At 39.8% G+C, this 22,614-nt stretch overlaps 1 protein-coding gene across 1 annotated transcript in view; it reads left to right on the top strand.

Moving 5' to 3' along the window:
- The first annotated feature begins 7,011 nt into the window (after positions 1-7,011).
- The window catches only part of LOC146513762 (LIM homeobox transcription factor 1-beta-like), a 28,701-nt gene continuing 13,098 nt past the window's right edge, over positions 7,012-22,614 (top strand). The window contains exons 1-5 of the mRNA XM_085168190.1: positions 7,012-7,758; positions 8,661-8,844; positions 20,302-20,534; positions 20,711-20,886; positions 21,858-21,935. Coding sequence (XP_085024316.1) covers positions 7,257-7,758; positions 8,661-8,844; positions 20,302-20,534; positions 20,711-20,886; positions 21,858-21,935 — 1,173 coding nt within the window. The 5' untranslated portion in view covers positions 7,012-7,256. The remainder of the gene's footprint in view (positions 7,759-8,660; positions 8,845-20,301; positions 20,535-20,710; positions 20,887-21,857; positions 21,936-22,614) is intronic.

Below are 22,614 nucleotides of genomic sequence, written 5' to 3'. Positions count from 1 at the left end.
TTTCTTTCTCTCCGCTTCTCTCTCGCACTTTTTTCTGCTTCACTCTGCACGTGAGCCTTGTGCTTTACGCTGGGCAGAGGGGGGAGGGGCGGTAGTTACACTCAGTAGCACAGGAACAGAGCCGGAGGGAGAGACAGAGAAAGAGAGCCAGGGACAACAACGTCACATTAGAAAGGTATAGTAATACCACAACTATTTTTGGTTGCAGATGATAAAGGATTCAGAAAGTTTATTCATGCGGGCCCATATGACAGAGAATATGCATGTTCTTTTTGTTTTCATATTTTAATTTATATTTAATTGTGTTGTGGTTTGCAGTGTTTTGTGTTGTTTCACTTTAAATTTGTAAAAGGAAAAAGCTAAAAATTTAAATAGTTAAAATTTGAAATGTGAATAGTTGATTTTTGTATTATATGATTTATTTATTACATTTTATGTGGAGTGAATAAATAAAAGTATATTTACGATGGCCCCTAGAGACAAAGCACAGACAAACTTCAAATCACGTATAAACTCCAAAACACGTAAAAACACGTACAAACTTTGAAGCACGTAAAAACACGTACAAACTCCGAAGCATGTAAAAACTCCAAAGCATGTAAAAGCTCAGAAGCATGTAAAAACTCAAAACATGTACAAAAGACAACAGAAGAGCTCCAGGATGCTGGGCGCAGTGTTGAACTTTTGTTACCTAGTGGCTACACAAGCCAGCAAGTACCAACGACGGGATTTGATGTGTGGTAGTAACAGGTAAATGAACTTTTTTTTAAAAAAATTATTTGAATATATATGAGTGCCTGTGTATAAATACACAAACAATACACACATGCTTTCAGTTGTGTAATTTAAGTGATCTAGTAGCTCTGCTTTGGAAGTTTAGTTCATGCTAGAAATGTGTTTTGGAGTTTGTACGTGTTTTGTCTCTAGGGGCCACCGCATATATTTATATATAAACATATATAAATAAACCACTTTTTTTTACGTTAGTAATTCCTTTTGTGCATAATTTTATATTATTGTTAATAATAAATTAATTAAAGCAACAAAACAACCTGGAGAGCCGGTTCGGAGCCGAAAGAGCCGGCTCTTTTTAGTGAGCCGAACCGAAAGAGCCGGATCTCTAAAAAGAGCCGGAAATCCCATCACTACAGAGGAGGAAGCCGGTTGTAAGTCTGGAGGTATGGGACGTGATTGACCTGAGGTGCTGACCGGAGGGCAGCAGGTCAAATAGGTGGTAAGTTGGATGCAAAGACGTCTTGATTCATGCTCATCGCCTGGTTTGAGCAGGGAGTCAAGGAGGCCATTTACGTGAAAAAGGAAAGACCATCTCTGAATCGTGGAGGGGGCCTAAGGGTACACTTCGCCATCTTACAATGCTGTGATTGCAGCCATTCCCCTACTCTCTGTGAATGGCCATTGATTAGTGGTCTTTGATCAATGAGCTTTGAGCTGTTATTGTTGATCAATGGTCATGACAATTTGCATATTAATGATCCAAGAATTGACCTCCCAGCCCATTGTTCCTTCAGTAGTGCTAGTTTCAGCCATTGTGCAAATTTACTGTTTCTAATATTGGGGAAACCTGCAGTCAGCTGAGAATGAAAAAGTCATTTAGATGAGTGATTAAACGTTTCTCCCACTGAAAACGCTACGTCCAGATGAACAGAATCAACTTTTGGGGGCAGGAGTTGCATGGCCCTGGTTATACTGAGTGCAGGATCAGAAAAATGGTGATGTGCGTTGATAAATGAGAATAAACAAGCTGTTCTCCACTCACCCCTCCAAGATGTACTCTTAGTAGTACAAGAAAAATACAAGAACAGTCTGACTACATTGTGCCAAGTGTAAAGTTGGGTGGTGGTCAGGGGTTATGGTGTGGAGTTTTTTTGTTGTTTTTTTCGGGAGTTTGGCATAGTCCTTTAGTTACAGTGAAAGGAACTCTTAGAACTCATAGAAGACATTTTGCACAATTTCATGCTAATTTCAGGAAAACCTCTGCACACCTGAATCAAATGACAAGTGCTTAGAGAAAGAAAATGTAGAAAAACATAATATAATAACATAACTGCTGCTTACCACTGTTTTTATTCAGTTACAACATTTCTGTCTGTGCAACCTTCATCATTTACAGAGAAAAGCACAATTTCATGCTACTAAATTTGTAGGAAGGGTTTGGTGATGGCCCCTTCTTGCTCCAACATGACTGCACACCAGTGCACAAATGAATTAAGGTCCATAAAGACATGGATGAGTGAGTCTGGTGTGGAAGAACTTGACTGGCCTGCACAGAGTCTTCACCTTAACACAACAGAACACTTTTGAGTTGAATTAGAGCAGAGACTGTGAGCCGTGACCTTTCATCTAACACCAGTGGGTGACCTCAGCAATGCGGTTCTGGAAGAATGGTCAAAAATTCCCATAAATTCCTAAACCTTGTGGAAAGTTTTCACAGAAGAGTTGGGGCTATTATACTTGTAGAGAGTGGATAGAAGTCATGTTAAGCTCTGCAGATTAAGAATGGGATATCACTAAAAGTGAATATTTTTAGCAATATTGTGTATATGTTTAAGATGTATAACATTTTTCTCAGTCAGTCACAAACTCCATTGTATGTTTTTGTAAAACTAATTTCAAGACTTTTCAAATGTATCTGAGTTTTCTGAAACTGAAACTATGGAAATTTTCATTTTCAACTTGTTTTTCTTTTCATTTTTTTTCTCAATTTTTTGGGAATTCTTGTCTGGAATTTGTCATTATGCTGAAGCTTCTCATCTGAAAAAGAATAACATGTCCATGATTTCTGAAAGCACAGAAGACAAGTGTTTGAGGGGCAACAGATACGTCCTGAAGGCTTAATTAAAGATTACCTCATACCTCATAGGTAATTAGCAGTACAGGGAAGAAGAGAGCTGACAGGATCTACCAACCCCCACCTTTTTCCTGCCACACAACCCCCAATCTCTTGCACCTCATCTATCCCTTTAAAGTATGAGGAGATCACCTGTGAAATGCCCTTTAGCCCCCATGCAGCCATGCAGCCATCCAGCACATGCTATCCCCCATGGATCCACCAGGAGAGGCATGCTAGGCCAGTCCCCTCCCCCAAGAATCACAGAGGACCAGGCCCCAAGTGAACTGGATGAAGAGAGAGAGAGAGAGAGAGAAGCAGAACAGTGTGAGATGTAAGGACACCCCCACCCGCTTCACCATGACACCTCCAAGCCAGTGAAAAGAAGGATTAGTGATTTGCATTAAAAAGGAAAGGTGAAGTAGGGGATAGCAAGTTTGGGGGACCAGTGACATTATTGCCAGGAGATCACCTGGTAGTGGAGATTTACCAGCTTGGAAACAGTTATGACGTTTAATTGAAACGGTAATAAAGTTTAATGTTATTATAATAATCTAATTCTATCCAAGCGAATTATCTTATAATATATTTTACTGTATTGTACATTTGTTTTTATGAAGAGTGAAAAGACTGATTTGGGCTCTTAACCTCCAGTAAAACTTAATAATGTTGGAGTCTAAAACCACATGGATGTGGTTTGAATGGGATAATTGAGAAAAATAATAATTTGGGGTAAGGATTTAATTTTAATGGTAGCTCTTCACCCTGATAATGTGATGGGAAGATTTTTCCAGCATTTCAGATTGTTATTAATCTTAAATTGCCATATGCGGTAATATACCGTGCTGTAAATCGGGCTGATGTACATCGAACGACCAGCTGATGTCAGATGTTGTGTGACCTGCCTTTTGGCAAAGCAGTTGGCCGGAAATATTCGGGATGGGGCTTCATCACACCATCGCTACTTACCAGGTTAGCAATTAAATGAAAAATCAATGGAAAGGCACTATCAATTTTGATGCTAACAATTTTTCTTTATGTCTCAGGTTATTTATTTAGTATGTGATGTGTGTTTGTTGATGGAGAGGGTGTGGGAATTTTAATTTGGTAGAGATCACCACCTCTGGTCCTTGGAGTCCATTGTCCAACAGGTATTAGATTTTTCCCTTCTGTAACACACCTGAATAAAACTGGGTGGTTCTTTAACATCTTGTCATGTTCTGTGCATCCCTGTTAACTACCCATAAATTTACCTCAAAAATTGCAATGCATTTTTTCAATAGAATAATTAAAACTTAGAGGCAAGACTTTGCATATATTTTAAAAAGCTTTTGTTTTAATGGTGATTACTAATACTAAGTGAAAAACTGAGTTGTGCTAAAGTGTGTGTGTGTGTGGGGGGGGGGGGGGGGGGGGCTTTAAGGTCTTTGGAATAAATTATCTTTTTTGTTTGTTTCAATGTACATTTGTAACTGTGGGGGAAAATAGTTTTGGCTTATTTTAAGTGCATATTTGAGTTTCAATCAAATCAGAATTGTTGTCTGAGTAAAACTAATTTAGCTGTAACAAATTAGAGTAATTTGTAAAACTTGTAAAACTTGTTACTCTGTCTGCCCGTGTGTTCCCTCCCTGACAAGTTGGCTCAAAGATCAAAAAATGTAGTGTACAGTAAAAACATTTGAAATGTATTTTTTAAACTTTACTTCACATAACTTGTCACTCTTTGTCACACTTTTTTTCCACATGCAATTTTTAACCACATGGTGTCAGGATTGATCACTCAATGGTGGGGGGATATATATTTTGCCTTTCAGGAGACCTTAAAATTCCATTTGAACAATAATCTCCACTCAGCCTCTGACTCCGCCTTCATCCACTTTATTTCAGGATTAGGTTTGGTCCAGGTGCCAGCACTCCTAACTGAGGCAGAGCTGGAGCGGTAGGATCGTAGGATGGCACTATTAAGTCAGGGTTTTAAATAACAAAAGAAAAAAGAGACAGGGGTGGAAATTAAACTCATAGCGAATTTCATATGAAATAAACTGACAGACTTTCCTCTTATTCCTTTATTTTTAGCAAAGAATAATGTGTTTGTGTTATTTTAGTCAACATGTAAATGGTACTGGCAAATCCAATGTACACATCTATACTAAATCACTTATTTTCTAATCAGCTGCCAATCAGCTGGCAGGCCAAACAGATAAAACCCCTGGCTCAGGCCTAGCTGTCCCACTCTCATTTCTCCATACATGCACTCCTGACACTGAACCATCCCCACTGATATCTGAAAAAGGTGGGTTATTTTGTCAAAACAATTTATGTAGTTCCATGAAGCCCCTTGGGAAATGTATTTATTTTTCTATGCACTATTTATTTAGTAAAATAGTACATTATCATTATACCCCACATACATTTTTGGAAAACTGTATTATTTTGGATATATTTTACACACTGTATGACTGTGCAGGTGGTGAAAACTTTCAGTAAGCTGAATGAGATTAAAACCTATTTGAGTTCCACTAGGTCTCAGGACAGAGTTGTCTATACTTTGAAAAGTGCTATCCTGAGGAATGGTAAATGGACTGCTTCTTATATAGCACTTTTCTACTCTGAGCACTCAAAGCGCTTTACATAACTTGCCTCATTCACCCCAGCACTTTTTCCATGCTCTTTCTACCTAGTAGTTTCTATCAAACATTGACACACATTCATACTCCAATGGATGCATCAGATAGCATCTCCTATAGTATCATAGTATCTTGCCTAAGGATATTTGGCATGCAAACTGGAGTAGACAGGGATCAAACCACCAGCTTTCCAATTAGTAGGTGACCTGCTCTACCACCTGAGCTACAGCCATTATTTAAGTCATATTTGCCAATACGCAAATACTATAAATAAAACTGTTTAAGCAGTAAAAATACATATCTACTTATCTTAACTTTTCTTTAAACCAAAAACCATCTTCAGCTTCATCCCACAGTCCAAAAACATGAAATTAATGGGGTTAGATTATTTGGTTGTTCTAAATTGTCCATAGCTGTCTCTATGTGATAGTCCTGCATCAGACTGGTGATCTGTGTACCCCGCGTCTCGCCCTTTGGTAGCCAGGATAAGCTCCAGTGAGCCTGTGGATGAATATATATATATATATATATATATATATATATATATATATATATATATATATATATATATATATATATATATATATATATATATATATATATATATATATGAAATGTAATAAATTAGTTGCACATATCTCATGAATCTTGCATGAATTAAAAAAAATCTATTTATCTGTACAGAATGTTGATGTCTGCACAGCTGAACAACATTTTTAAGATGGCATGATTTACAATATTAAGTGGTGGAGCCCAATGTTGTATTTTTTTTCACGGGGCCCCAAATTCCTGCCGGCACCTCTGCCTCGGAAAGTTTTATTTGGTCGGTGCTTGTTTATTTCAGTAATATTTTACTAAAATTGTCTATTCTAATTAATCCTCCGCCGTGCTGAGGCTCAGTATCAAGCCTGACCTGCTCACATCCTTCATTTGTTTCATTTGTTTTTCCCCAATAGTGAAAGCTTCCTCCTGCTCTTCAAATATCCTGACGCTTTCCACATGTGACAGTGAGGGCTGTGCGAACAAAATCGCACACGGTTGACACAAATCGTTCTTTACTGCGGCTCACATTGTTTGTATGTATGACAATATGCGACGTTATATGACGATTGGTGAGATGTATTTCATATGCCAAACTAAAGTGAATGTGAGCGTGTTTTTGAGAGCAGGCTGTGGGTTTATGGGGCATCAGGCTACACAAATTTAATGAAAATTCATCCTGACAATCTGCTCCAAAACGGTCTTTCACGTGAATAGATTACCAGTAGGCATGGAGACGTTTAGAGCTGTCACGTGACAGGGCACCAAACGCCAGTTTTGCATATTTAATAATATGGATAATTAATTTCTATTAATTCTATTAATTTTCTATTAATTTCAGATAGAAATTGTAGTCGTTATGTTACTCGGGTTGTAGACTCAATTTAGTCAAGTTAGCATTTTCATTCAATTTTAGTATTGCAAAATATTTTTGATATTGTTTCTGTTTTTATTTTGCAAGTTGATAACACCAGCCAGGAGTATTTTTATTTATATTATTTTACATTATATTTATAATATAAATATATTATTATATTTATTGTTACATGTATGTAGTTACTCGTATTTACTTTGACTGCTTGATTGTAAGCAAGAGCGAGAGAAAGAGAGAGATATGGTTGTGTCAAACTGCACATATTGTAAATGAGTGTCACGATGCCCCGTCTATTATTTGTATTTTGAGTTTAATTCGTTTGTAAACAATTAACACAAACTAATTCTTTTTTTGTGGTCACCACCATATGTGGGGTGTCTGCCGACTGATACAGTTGTCGCATATAAACAACACAGTTTGGAAAGGATTGTTCTTTCCTTCCATTGTGTGCAGGCGGATCTATCCACAGCAGTGCCAAGAAAATGCTGTGCCGGAGAGCATGAGTAGGCTTCATATCTCTGCTGTTGCCCTGTATAGAGAGATCACGGCTGAGATATCAAGTTCAGGGGTGCTTGAGAGTTTCAGTGCAGACCTCTTGACTTACAAGAGGTGGAAACTTGTTGAAGGTTTCATCTTTGCGACCATTTATGTGCTCTTGATTTTGTCCATATTTTACTCTCAGGCAGCAGAGACTGTAGATGTAAAAAACGAGCCACAGGCCTGGATCTCACGGCTTATGGAAATTGCAACAAGTGTAGCTATTCACTCGAACAGCAAGGCTAACTCCACTACCTTTTTAAAGATGTTGAATGACTTTGAAATGAAGGATCAACTGCGGAGCGATACCAGTTCTTTGGATGGTAAGATCGGTGAGTTTGTTTTTTGCCTGCACAACGGGATGGTCGGCTTTCCCATCTCCTGACAGGTTTGGAAGAGTGTAAGCTAATTTTGCAACGCCTTTGTTTCTGGGTCTGTCCAGGTCCGAGACTGTGTTTTCAGTTTTATATTTTCATGATATTATTATGGCTACATGTTCCCCACTTGATTTTATGAAACATGTTTTATATGTGTGCTGCTACGACGCATAATTTCTAACATAAAAACTCTTTCAAATTACGTTGTTATATTTCATGCTTCTGGGGCAGTTTTGTGTAGTCTTGTTGTTTATTTTATTTAGTTATGTTTTATGTTGTTGTTTTTAAAATTATGTTTCGGTTTAAAGAGATATGAATAATCCCTGTGTTAATTTATGGCGTACAACACTGAAACTCTCCCACTAGTTTTCTCAATAAACCTCTAAGAGAATTCTTTAGTCGTTATAAAAATATAAGTAGCGTTTAATACGAATATACAACCCCAGCAGGTTCTGTCCTCTTTATTCACTCAGGCGATTCTCTTGATTTACTGAAATGAACCATTCTAGGGAAAACGTATAAATAAACAAGAGAAGAAATTCATTTTTTATGTATTCGCAAAAAAAAGTGAATTTATTTTTTGTTACCAGGTTTGCAGATTTTTTCCAGTAGAATGGACATATATTTTTTTATGTGCTTACATGATGACCTCTATATTCCAGCAAGAGCTTTGTGACATGCAGGTTCGTCTGGGTAGCGCTTTATTTGGATGACTTGGACATTTAACAAATAATTCATATTCCCGAGTTACAGGGCTATGTGCAAATCACAGTCACAGTTTTGGGAGCATTCGCCCCTTTTACATCAGCTGTAGCCTTCTAGTTCATGCGGCTCATGTCTGTTCTGTTGTCAATCAGGCGCTGACTTTCTACAGGCCGTGTGTGAGGGCTGCGCGCAGATCATTTCAGACCGTTTCCTGATGAGGGTCAATGGCGCGTCCTGGCACCAAAAGTGCCTTCAGTGCGCCGCGTGCCAGCAACCGCTCACCGACACCTGCTACTTCAGAGACACAAAGCCGTACTGCAAGAGCGACTACCAACAGTAAGAACGCTTCTCTGTATCCATGGATTTGGCCTCTGTGGGCCCAGTCAGCCAGTGGCTCAAAGTAAGAGAAAAGAGTATAAACTGGGTTGTTTTTGTGAAGGCGCTTTTTATGCAAATTTAACCTTGAGCACGTTTTATAATCTGGCTTTTTTGTTGTTTAGTCCTAGCACATTGGTTAGTGCGTGAAAAAAGGAAGTGCCTTTCTGTTTATTTTTTACGGGTTACATTTTTCCATATGCACATTGACTCCTAAAAGATGTTTTATTTATTTGTTTTTGAAAGGTGTTTATTCTTGATTCATAAAATAATAAATATTAAAATTTAACAATTCCATAATTAATTGTAATGCTTCCAGTAATTTTATTTTAAATGGAGCTACTGGCATCCCAGAAATCTCTTTAATACAGTTCTAAGTATCCACTGTGGTGTATTGATGTAAACGTTCTTTTAAGGAGTTAGAAATTAAAGTTTAGTTATTACGTTATTTGGAAGATAGAAAATAGAAGAAGAAATTGATGCGTGTTATCATAGGGGTCTGTAATCTTTGTTATCAAAAGATTCATTATTTAGAAACTTTCATCTTAAAACATCTGTATGGAGCTGCCTTAAAGGAAGATAACACAGTTTAATCAGGTGCCTCTACTCTTAATTGTCTGGAAATGCCACTTACCCTGCCCACAAAGGGATTTGTGTCTCTTATAGGGATCAAACTGGGGATCTTCTGATTGTGAGGTAAATCTGTAAACCTGAGGTATTAGTAAACCTATGGAGCCACTACTCTGTCATCTGTGTAAATCAATCATATTGAAAGTAGCTTATTGGGACAATTTGCTGCAGATGTCATAGCCCATCTTTGATGGTATGTATGAAGTAAGGATTCATGGATTCATTCAGAGTAAAGAGCTGAGGCAACTGAAGCAATAACAAATGCACTAGACATATATATATATATATATATATATATAATGGTAATTTGGTAACTATAAGGTGAAGGATGGGAGACAAAAACAGGTAGAGAATGAAAAAAAATGAAATAGTAAAGGAGACTAATTTCTTAGCATTGATACTTGACAATAAAATCAGTTGGAAACCTCATATCAGACATGCTCGATATAAATGATCAATCAATCAATCAATCAATTACTTGAACACCTTACTGTGAATGTCTTTGTGCACCACCTGTCTAAAGCAAATGGCAGTCTAAGTGTCTCTTCTAAGATGACATAAAGATCGAACTGCTCTCCAGTTGTGAATTTGCTCTGTTTCTTTTATCTGCACATGGACGGTTCTCACCAAATGAAGCGTGGTTTCTCTGAAATGTCTTTCCACAATTTTCTTTTTTCAATTAATGAATTAATGTATTTGTTGTTGTTTGCAACTTCTCACTACAGGTTAAGTATACCAAACAAAGAAAATTGTAAATAAGCTGTATTATTTTCCTCTGTTACTTTTACTTTTGGAATCCAGCCCTGGGGCCACTCAAAACTAGCCTTTGATGCATTTCTACTAACATTGCTACTAAGGTTCAACAAAATTTAGAGGATAAGGCATCAGGTGACAGATGTAGGCTATGAAACACATTTTAATTGATACAATTTTTTCCTTTGTTTTATTTTTTAATACTTTAAATACAGCATATAGGCTACACATTTGATAAATAATTAATAATTAGTTGCACAACCATTGTTCATTTTCATAGTGAAAATAATATATTTTTGTTAAAGCCACTCAAAATGGGTAAAAGAGCTGAATGTTGTTGGAAACCTGTTGGTGGCATGTATCACAAAACTATTTTCAGGATTTTTTACTGAACATACAAGAGCCAGTAATCGCACTGACTGTAAGAGTTTCAATAGAGCATTATAATAAACCCAAGTGGGGACTGTCCCTTGAGAGGATCATTGACCCACTATTGATCATGTGCCTCATCACATGAGGATAGGTGTGAAAAGGGGTGTGGGTCATTATCAGCAGAGGTTTCAGGTGAAACCACTGCCTTGCCTCACCCTATCATATGCCCTTGAGATCACCTAACGCAAAATGTGAGTGGACATTAGGGTGGCTGGGAAAAGATCTCAAAATTGCATTGTAGTGACAGACAGTTGTTGTCTGTTCAAAAATGGGAATTCACACTGGACATAAATGGCTTACTTTACTCCTCTTTCAAACCATTTGTCTTTTCTGTCCAAAATCTGAACATTGGCATCCTTGAAAAATTGAGTTTTATTGTTTAAATGCAGATGGACAGTTGAGTCATGTCCTGTCGAGGTGGCTCTTTTATGCTGTGCCATGTATTTACAGTGTGGCTTATTGGTTTTTGCAATATAGAGGTCTGAGCTCTACTTGCTGCACTTCAACGCAGACACTATGTTGTTTAGCTTGTGTTTGGGAGTTTTGTCCTTGGGATGAACCAATTTTTGTCTGAGGCTGTCACTGGGTGGGAAGTGCACAGGGATGTCATGCTTTAAGAAAATTCTCCTGAGTTTATCTGCTAAGCAAGACATGGCAATGTTGTTCTGTTTGGCTTTCTGTTTCTCGCTACTTGGTGTCTGACCTTCTTTTCTATTCATCTTTGTTGATTTGATGAAAACCCAATTGACTTGACTTGACTCACAAGGTAACACAAGGTAAATGGACTGATAGCGCCTTTCTTCTCTCCTGGAGTACTCCAAGCACTGTATACAACATGCCTCATTCACCCAAGCACTTTCTTCTATACACAAGTGCAATCTAAGCAACATTCACACACATTCATTCATGCTCCGATGGAGCTAACTTGGGGTTAGTATCTTTCCCAAGGACATTTGGCATACAGACTGGGGGAAGCCAAGGATCAAACCACCAACCTTCTAGTCAGTAGCTGATCTGCTCTACCACCTGAGCCACAGCCACAATGTCATGTAAGGAATTGTGTGATGTAATACAAGTAGGCAAAAACAAGGTGATTGATGATATCCCGAAGGGCGTCATTGACAAGTGCCTGGAAGGCAGAAAGAATGTTAGTCAGTGAGTCTGTTATGTATTTCTCCATGTCTTCTTTTTCCAGTTTGGATAAACTATATAAACTGCTAGTGGGCAAAGGTCCACTGGGATAAAGGTTGATAGCGAATTGATAGTTGATAGTAAATTCTGTGAGGAGGAAGAGAAAGAGAGACAGGGCTTTTTTAAGTACTTAATCTAAACAAGATACACGGGGTACTGAAGCTAGATCAGGCAAGACACTTCACCCGTTGCCCACGTTCTGTGTTAATGACTGTTTCCACTCTGTTGTTTCCAAGCCTGGTATGTTGAAGTTAGAGAATGGAAATGTTTGGGACTCTTTTTCACCTGCACTAATTCATTCAGGGGAAGCTGTAAACCTCACCGAAACAGTTTTTCCTGATCATGTTCTCCCATCCACACTTTCACACAGTCTAATGTTGGGTCTGCAATACAGTTAGCAGTTCAGTCAGCAGCCCAGCTGCCCACAGTTCAGTCAGCCATTCCACCACCTATTACACCTCCATTACCGTCATCTTTGCTACCTGTAGCTCAGTTGCCACTAGTTCAGCAGCCTGACCACTCTTTCATTCAGTCACCACCCTCACTGTCTCATTACAAGCAGGGAACATACTACATAAAAACTTTAGCTGGTTCTCAGAAGCTGGTCATCTCCGAGAAAGTAACTCCCTCCAGGGCCTCCCCAGAGGTTTGGTGCCAGTCGCCAGCCAACTCTGGACCCCTGGAGGTTAAGCCACCAGCTCCAGCAACTTCACCCGAGAACTTTTCTGAGCAGTCTCAGCCATCATCCCCTGCTGAGAGCTTCAGTGAGTTCGCCCTTCTGCCTCCGTCCTCTGCTGGAGGATCAGAAGGACCTATTCAGCCGTCTATCTCAGCTGGAGGGCCAGAGGAGCCCGTCCAGCCTCAAGCCACGTCAGCTGGGGGTTCGGGAGAACCCAGCCAGCCTCAGGTTTTGTCAGCTGGAGGGCCCAAGCCGCCCATCCAGCCTCAAGCCAAGTTAGCTGGAGGTTCCGAGGAGCCCGTCCAGCCTCATGCCACGTCTGCTGGAGGTTCCGAGGAGCCCGTCCAGCCTCATGTCACGTCTGCTGGAGGTTCCGAGGAATCCGTCCAGCCTCATGCCACGTCTGCTGGAGGTTCCGAGGAGCCCGTCCAGCCTCATGTCACATCTGCTGGAGGGCCCGAGAAGCCCGTCCAGCCTCAAGCCCATTCCGCTGGTGGACCCGAGGAGCCCGTCCACCCTCAAGTCACGTCTGCTGGAGGGCCCGAGTCGCCCGTCCAGCTTCAAGCCAAGTTAGCTGGTGGGTCCGAGGAGCCCACCCAGCACCACGCCTCGTCTGCTGGGGGTCCTGGAGGACCCAGCCAGCACATCCTCATGTCAGCTGACAGTCCGGGGAAGTCTGTTCAGCCGTCACCTGCTGAATCATCCCCTGTGACTTCTATGCCGTCACCTGCAGCATTCACATCACCGCCTGCAGCCTCACTGCCTGCTGCATCCACATCACCGCCTGCTGCATCTGCAGCATCACCGCCTCCTGCAGCAGCATCGCCTGCAGCAGCATCGCCTGCAGCAGCATCGCCACTGTCAGGTTCTGCAGCCGCCACGATGCCATCAGGTTCCACAGCCGCCACGCTGCCGTCCAGTTCCGCAGCAGTGTCTTCATCTACACCTACAGCGTCAGCCTCATCCACGCCTGCAGCATCAGCCTCATCCACGCTTGGCCCAGTCTCTGTGTCTTCATCCACGCCTGGCCCAGCCTCTGTGTCTTCATCCATGCCTGGCCCAGCCTCCGTGACTTTGTCTTCGCCTGGTCCAGCTTCAGTGTCTGCTTCAGCCTCATCTGCTTCAGCCTCGTCTGCTTCAGCCTCGTCTGGCCCTGCCTCGTCTGGCCCTGCCTCGTCTGGCCCTGCGGTTGCCACACCGTCATTGGACCCAGCTCATCCTGTTCCGCCTCACCTCTGCCGGCCGCTTTTCAGGCCTCTAGTTGGGCGTTATGGCCATCAAGGCCGGCCTCCGGAGAGAGTTCATTGCCACCGCTGGCTTCGCAGCCAGCCTCCGGACCTGCTCAGTGGCCGCCACTGCCTTCCAAGTGGCCGGCCTCCTGATTGGTTTTGTCTGCACCGCCGCCGTTGCCGTGTGCACGGTCGGCCCCCAGAACTGTTTTTTGCCCTGTGCTGTCGACCTCCGGGTCGACCCCCCTGAACTTTTCATGGACTCTTGGTGAGCTCTGGTTTGGTATGTGGTTTTGATTCTGTTTTCCTGTGTTCTTGGACTCATGAATGGTCTTGTTTTGTGTTGGACTGTTTTCTTACGTTTTTGGACTGATTTGGACTCTTGTGCTCCTTGTTTTTTGTTTTGAGTTTATTATGTTTTGGTTTAATTTTGCATCAGGGACTGTTTTCTTGTTCTCTTGTTGTGTTGATGATGTTTATTATTAGAGTTTCATGTTTCTGTTTATCCATGTTTCAGGAATTGTGGTCTCATGTATTGTTTGAGTTTCATGTATTATTTTCTGTCCACCCCTCAGTGTCGAGTCTGCGTCTTTGTGTAGTGTTCTTGTTTCCTGTTTTATTGTGAAGGTCTGCGTCTCATGTGAGTGTGTTCAGGTTTCCCTCTGTCTTGTCTTGCTGATTACTCCCAGCTGTGTTCCCCACCTGTATGTAATCTCCTGTGTTTCTCTGTGTGCATTTAAGTCGCGTCTTTTGTCATTGTAGTCGCTGGTCCGTCTGTGTATCCGCCATGTTTCCTTCGTGTGTTCTTTGCCGTCATCGTCATGTACCATTGTCTTCCTTTATGTCCAGGTTCGTGTTCTTGTTCATGCTCAGTAGTTTAGTTGTCCCAGTATAGTTTAGTTCTCCGTTTTGCCGTTTGCCTATCTATATTTCGTATTCAATAAATCACCTTCACACCTTCACAACTGCCTGCGTTTGGATCCTCCTTTACCTTTTCCACACGGCTCTTCTCACTCGCCGTGACACAGTGTGTGAATGTGTGTGTGAATGGGTGAATGACTGGATGTGTAAAGCGCTTTGGGGTCCTTATGGACTAGTAAAGCGCTATATAAATACAGGCCATTTACCATTTAGATCAGGTGGAGATGGGGGAGGCTAAGAGGAGAATGATGGATAATATTTTTCAAACAGAATTGATGACAGTGAGTGCTCCAACTAGAAATAAAAAAAAAAAATTCTCTATTTAGTGTTGGGATTATTCTCTCTTAGCCATAAATGACCGAGGATGAGAGGAGCGAGTGGTGCAACAAATAGATAGAGGCATATTTGTTCTGTGTGGTTGCCTGAGACAGTGGGAGTTGCCAGCTGGGTTTTGTGAGTTATGTTGAGTAGTCTTTTTCCATTGAGAGCAATGACTTGGAAACACTTATAGGGCGGGGATTCAAGCGAGGATAGCTCATCATTTAGTTCATCATTTAGAAAGCTCCTTGAGGGGCCTTTTACTCCAATCCCATGTCTTCTGCCAGAATCCAAAGATCAATAGACAAATGGCCTCAGAGAAAAAAGCAGAGGCACTGAGGTTTGAACCCTTGTCAAAAACACTGCAGAACTTAGCAAGAAACTCCTCACAGGAGAGATGAGTTAGTTTTTAATACAGCTTGTGCCCCTTTAACAGCCCAGTATGTCAGCGGTGTCACATTAGAAAGAGACAAAAGACACACATACAACACAAAAAGCAGTGTTTCAGGTAAAGTGTGTTTGAAATATGTACTGATTTGTGTCATAAAATTACCTCTTTGTCTTCTTACTGCTGCAGCTGTTTTATTAATGACAAGCCACACTGTTAAAGCAGAAAAATCTTTGTGTGACAGTGTAACATCAAGATGACCGGATTTGCCTTTCCTTACCTTGCAGTGGGGTGTAAGAAATCTCTCCTTCCGCGTACAGTTGTCTACCTCCCCCCCCCCCCCCCCCCCCCACCACCACATCCCTCTGACAACTGTTACAGCAATGGTGCTGAATGTGTGTGGTTTTCTCTTGCTCCCCTTTCTCTGTTGGATTTGTCCTCCCTCTGACAGCAGGTGTTTCTCCTCATAGTCGTGGGCACAGCGTATAAAGGGGAAAAGGAGGAGAGCAAACAAAGCTGTTGGGCCTTTCAAAGCAGTGTGCACACCGTGTGTGGATGTGAGAGGACGATATCGTGTTACTTCCGTTGGAGAGGGTGTCTAAATAGTGTGTTATATCAGGAGTTGGTTGTAGCCGTTACAGTTTCCTTTCAGATTTTACTTCCCTTTCTCCTCTTCCTTTAGTTTTCCTGGGAAGGGACGTGACTTCAGGTTGGAGATTGTTTTAAGTTCTAGTTACTTTTATATTAATGAAACAAATAATAAATAATAAAGTAATTACAGCACATGACACATGAGCTATAATGACTTTTTTTTTAAGGCTTGGGGGCAGTTGTGTTATCCAGAGGTTGGTGGGTGAGGTTGATGACGTAGTTCCAGTCGCCTCTTTTACCTGCACCTTAGACATTGAGGGTTTTCAGGGAGAGGCCAGCAATCATATTCTCATGTTGCATCTGTCCCCTCAATTTTATTACCACTCTAGTTTTCACACAGTCATACTCATTTACACCTCATACACTCACATACAACACATGCACAAAACAGTTGACCTTGAACACTGTCAAGTACGGAAGGATGGATGGATAGATAGATAGATAGATAGATAGATAGATAGATAGATAGATAGATAGAGGGAATTATAAACATAGAAAACTACCATTCGATTTTTCAACAGTGCAATCACGCAAAGTCCTCTTCAGTTCTTTTTGGCCTTTCAGTGCTAGAGTCAACTCTTTGGTGGAGCTTTAACCCATTGGACCTGTGCCCTATGCTTCCAGCAGCTTAATAAGCATAAAGAGGTACAGGATTAAAGAGGATAAGAGGAGAGGAAAAGAATGAAGCAGTAAAAACAGACTGTGTGTGTTCCTTCACTATTGTCTTGTTTGTTCTCCCTCTTCATGGAGCTGGGTGACCTAAAAGAGGAGGTTGGGTGGATGAGTGGGTGGTGGCTTTGGGTGGCAGCTTGATGGACTTTTAATTAGCCAGAGTAATCAAAAGATGTCTATGAAGGAGGCAGGGGGAAAAAATCAGTATTCAGAGAATGGATTTGCTGTTTGTTCAGCGAAAGCTCAAAAATTCATAGTAAAGCCTAGAGATTCTCTAGAAACTCACTTCAACATGTTTTTAGCATGGTAATGATCTCAGCTATCAGTAGAGCTATCGGTGAAAAAAGGGAGTAGGAGTAGTGGAAAAACCATTTTGTCATTTCTGTATAAAATTAAACAAAAGTAAATGTGTGATTCTAACAATATGGATCTTATTATATTCCATATATGACACAGACTCAAAGTGTTTTGAAATAAAAAAAAATGAACCATTTGCTTTTGCCTGCCTCTAAATATAACTAAAAGCTTGCAAATAGAAAGACGTTTTCACTCTGCCTTTCAAAGATGACACATTGCACTGTATAATACAGCATGGGACTTATTTTTCGAGTGCCTAAACATACTTACTGATTCCTGATGATACTTGGCAAGGCGAAACAGTATATAATGTACTTTTTTTTTTAATGTAATGAGTATCTTTGGGGTATTTCAGAGGAAAGAATAAATAATATTTCCCCTTCATTCACAATTATTAGGGGTGTAGACTAGTCTAACCAACTCTTCTTACACTGTATTTTCCACACATTTCTTTCCAGGCTTTTATTTTACTTTAGTACACTTTGTTTATAGCATATATGAAAGCCCACAACAACTGAAAAACAAAAGGTTGTAAAAATTATACGTTTACGTATAAAAGAGGATTTAAACTGTTGCAGTCTATGCAAGCTTGAAAAGTTGTTGTTTTTTTAAGTTGCAGAGAAGCTGTGGTCTCTCACCCCAACCAGTTGCAGCAGATGGTCGCCCCTAACTGAGCCTGGTTCTGCCAGAAGTTTCTTCCTGCTAAAGGGGATTTTTTATTTCCCCACTGTCACAAAGTGCTTGCTCATAGGGGGTCATATGATTGTTGGGTTTTTTTTCTCTGTATGTATTATTGTAGGCTCTACCTTATAATATAAAGCACCTTGAGGCGACTGTTGTTGTGATTTGGCGCTATATAAATAAAATTGAATTTTAATTTCCTTTACTTATGCAAATTTATTTATTAACAGCATTGCAAACATTCTTGGTGAGTTGTGTAACTGCTCACACTATTGATAACTGAGTGAATCAAGGTGTAGTGTTTGTTTTTTGTTTTTTTGCTGAGAGAAGTTCAGGAGACAATCTAGCAGTTATCAGGCAGTTAAAGATTTGGCTTGCACAGCTGTGGACTTCTCAATGTCAGGCAGTCTGCACTTGGAGAAGTGAAGCACAGTTCATAATTCAAAGCATATATTAGACACATGACAACCGGAAATAATTTTCATTGGCTATTGATGGGGAGGTGCCATGGTTTAGACTTGATTTGTTCTCCTCGGGGTCCTTCCACATGACAGCAGTCATTAACCTCCAGTCAGGTATCTTGTCCTGTATGAAAAAAACCCTCCCTACCTTACAGTTGTTACCAGGGATGTTTTATTTTTATGCATGAAAATGAGCACCCTGTTATCATACACCCAAGGACAAGCAGCCCTTCCTGTCTGATAGTGTGTTCTGTAAGTGTGTAGCAATTTACCTTCACTCAACTCTTTCTATCCCTCTTAGTTATCCCTTCACACCATGTGGTTAATGCTTATATCCATTTAATGAGGAGTGTATCAATGTCGGCAGTGCGTGGTCTGAGGTGTTGTTGCAGGGGAGATGGATGCAATCACGCCTCTGCCGGCATAAAAAGCTGTGCTGTCTGTCATTATGTTGTTGTTGTTGATATGTGTCGGGCTGTGAGCAGCGGAGCTGCAGCTGACTGTTGTTGTACAGCGACCAGGAGAATAAAAGTGTTAAATAAAGAAATGCTGAAAATCATGAACTCGTCATCGGGTCTGTCGTGGTTCTGTTACACAACTCTATTATCAGCATACATTGCAATTAATGTAAAAAGAAACTATCAAAGAAGGTATTTCTAACAAAGAGCAGTTAAGGCAATCGTCATATTTGACAGAATCTCAAGTTAATTAGTAACAGCATAGTCTATCACTAAAAATCTAAAATGCAACTTAACATTCATCTGCCACCAGTTCACAACAGCCATCTCAAGCTGTTTTATTTTGTAAGGTAAACAGTGATTTAAACCAGATTGTGGTGTGTTTTTATTTGTTAATTTTACTTGGCAGTGTCTTATACTTTATATACTCTGTCCATCTTTTTTTTAAAGGGCCTTTATGGCAAATGTTCTTTTCACTTTCTGAATTGACAAATGGTAAGACAAAGGTTGAAAGAGAAGATCAATGAGATATGGGGAATGGGAGAAAAAATATTGAACAGAGAAGGATAGTGTCATTAGAAAGGAACAGTGCAGCTGTCCAAAGACTCTTGTGTACCTGCCTAATGCTACCTCTTTCCTCCTCTCCCACTCTTTAACTAATAAATTACAAAAACGTATCTACACAGAAGCTCATGTGCTGTTACCACAAAGATACCAATGGTAACTAGAATAGACTAGCCCTTTATTGTCATTGTACAAAAACAGTCTCTCAGAGCAGTGATACCAGATCCAGCAGCAACTTGTATAGCACACTAGTCTCCTCTGGTCTAATCAGTTTTCCATTAGACCAGAGGCTCATAGAGAAACAACCAAAAGAAAAAATACTACTGGCCTCTAAGATTGGAAAGCTCCAGTTATTGTTAGCGGGACATGAACACACCCATGAAATTTAGACATGGTTGTGATTCAGTGGAATCAAAGGTAAGCGACGCTTCCTGTGACAAAAGTTAGCTGTGGCTAAAAGTAACAGAAAAGTAACACCAAAACTAGATTCAGTTTTTTTTAACCTAGGTGTTACTTTGGTACCTTAATTAAAGTAACAATTTATGGAAAATTATCCATCAAACTTAGTGTTTTGTGGTTTAAAAGCCACAGAGATCCTGTAAATTGATAAATAACTTTACACTTCAGTGGTAATGGGATGGTGAGAAAACTGTAGAAAGAAGACATTTTAAAGAGAAGCCTCTTGTGTTTAAATACTGTTGAAAACTGTTGACAAATAATGAAAATAATCGGTGAAATTAGCAGGTTTTTCAGCGTGACAAATAATTTTTCACCCGAATTTCAATTTGAGCAGCAAAATGTGTTGAATTATGGTCAGAAGGCAAAACAACTTTTATTAGATTTAGCTTGGTAGCTTTTGTGTTATGTGACTGATAGGTGGAACAGCAGCAATCTCATTGCTCCTCCTCCGCACTCCGTTGGAGGAGAAACATAACTGCTAGAATGATTCAATTGCAAGGAAAAATATGTCAAACACAATTTTCCCTAAAAATGCTGCATCAATAACACTGTTCTTCCTTCCCCTTGTGCTCAGGTCGTTTGCTGTGGAGTGTAGCAACTGTCTTGGAAAGATAGCGCCCACAGAGTTTGTAATGCGAGCTCTGGACAGTGTTTACCATCTCAGCTGCTTCCGCTGCTGTGTCTGCCAGCGCCAGCTGAGTAAAGGAGATGAGTTTGTACTGAAAGAAGGTCAGCTGCTGTGCAAGACTGACTATGAGAGAGAGAGGGCCCTGCTCAGTACACTCAGTCCAGACATCACAGACTCAGGTAATATTTTATAACAGATTATTAAAGAAAAGAACTGAATCAAAAGGAACATACCTAATTGATGACTTTATCTAGAAATGGAAAATTCCCATGCAATGCAAAAAACTGAACTCAAGTCAAATCTGCAGCAACAATTAAACAAAGGGATTAATGGAATTATTTGTGTCTGGTGACAGATAAGAGTGAGGATGAGGATGAGGATGTGAAATCAGAAAAAACCCTATCAATCAGGAAATGCAGCAGTGACAGCAAAGAACCCCTAAGGCCCAAACGCCCACGCACCATCCTGACTACCCCGCAGCAGAGAGCCTTTAAGGCCTCTTTTGAGGTTTCTTCCAAACCCTGCAGAAAGGTGAGTAGAGGTATAGAGTATATTATAATTGTATACTGGTATATTTGAGTGAAAAAGCACGCATCAAGTAATACAATTACATTGCATTTCATTTCTTACATTACATTTGAATTCAGTATCATTTCGTTTATATAGCATCAATGCTTAACAGCAGTCACCTCAAGTCTATTTCTTAGTCATAGTAGAAAAACTGTATTATGTTCTTAATAAAAGTAGTAGTTTAAATATGAAGGAAAAGGCCCCAAGACAACCAGCCAAGCAAATATTTAAAATTATTTTAACATCAAAACTTAAAAATTAGTTCCTCTTTAACAACCCAAATTTAAAATGAGGAGTTGAATGAATTAACAGTTGAGAATTCATTAAACTTATTAACACATATATGTTAATATGTTAATAACATATTAAAGAAAATTAATATGTTTAAGCACAAAACCTTATTTATGTTGTCATGAAAATTATCTTATTTCCAAGCAACATTTTGTCTAGATGTAAGTCATTTTCTTTTCTTTTTTTTTAAAATAGGGTTTTGTCAATCCTGCATCAACGCTTGAGGGTTGAAACCCTGTAGAGCCTACATTGTAATAGATTATGTTGTTGTATATATGTGTGTGTTGTATTTATACTTCTGAGCTGGTGTGTCTACATTTGTCCTCTATCAAGGGTGACACTGAGGGTAGTAGAATTTAAAGCTAATAAAAACTAGCAAATGCCTGCACTGCCAGAAAACCGGTTAATGCATTACACAGTTACAGCCCAGAAGAGTTTGTTTAATGGAAGCATGTTGGTTTTTTTTTATGTATTTGTTATAATAAAAAAGTAAGAATACTAATAGTATTAATAATTTTATTAATATTATCTCTTTATTATTAATAATAATAAATAATAATAACAACAACAACAACAACAATAATAATAATAATAATAATAATAATAATAATAATAAAATTTAATTGTGCTGTGATTTACAGGTAAGAGAGACCCTGGCTGCAGAGACTGGACTTAGTGTTCGTGTGGTCCAAGTCTGGTTCCAGAACCAGAGAGCAAAGGTAAGGAGCACATCCCCAAAGCTATAAGCATTTATACACGCATAACGTAGTTGTCATAATTCTATGGTTGTAACTTCTAAGCATTCACATTGTTGGACTACAGTTATAATTTTTATATTGCTTCTTCCAAGCAAAGATAGTTAAAATGAGCCTTTAGGTGTTTCACAGAAGTCTTAGTCGCTGATGGCCCCCCACATTGCATCCTCTGAAAATGGGCCCTTACTGTTTATTCCCAAAAGTCCTTATGTAATCAGTTTTTCATCAGTGAAGCTTCAGTGTACTGAGAGTTTCTAATCTAATTTTTCTGGCTTGGTGGCATTTGAGAGAATAAACTCATCATAGTCTCACTAGCTACAGGGATTTTACTATTGTCCATCATCGGTCTGATGCAATACTTGCATCAGACAAGTATGACAGTATGTTTGCTAGAGGTGGGAATCACCATACATCCCAAGATACAATATTATCACAATACTTAACGCACGATATGATATTATTGCAATTTTTTAAAAATATTTTGCGATATTCAGATTCTGTACATAAAGGTAAACTTTATCAATATTCATTTTATCTAATATCAAAGTCTCACACTCTTTCTCTCATTTCAGTCAGTTGTATTGTTGACAAACTGAACGGTTTGTATTACAGTCTAGTCCAACTTAACTGAACGCAACCATCT

This window comes from Neolamprologus multifasciatus, chromosome 7 (genome assembly GCF_963576455.1).
Source record: "Neolamprologus multifasciatus chromosome 7, fNeoMul1.2, whole genome shotgun sequence".
NCBI classification, from domain to species: domain Eukaryota; kingdom Metazoa; phylum Chordata; class Actinopteri; order Cichliformes; family Cichlidae; genus Neolamprologus; species Neolamprologus multifasciatus.
This window is presented reverse-complemented; position numbering and strand designations above follow the sequence as displayed.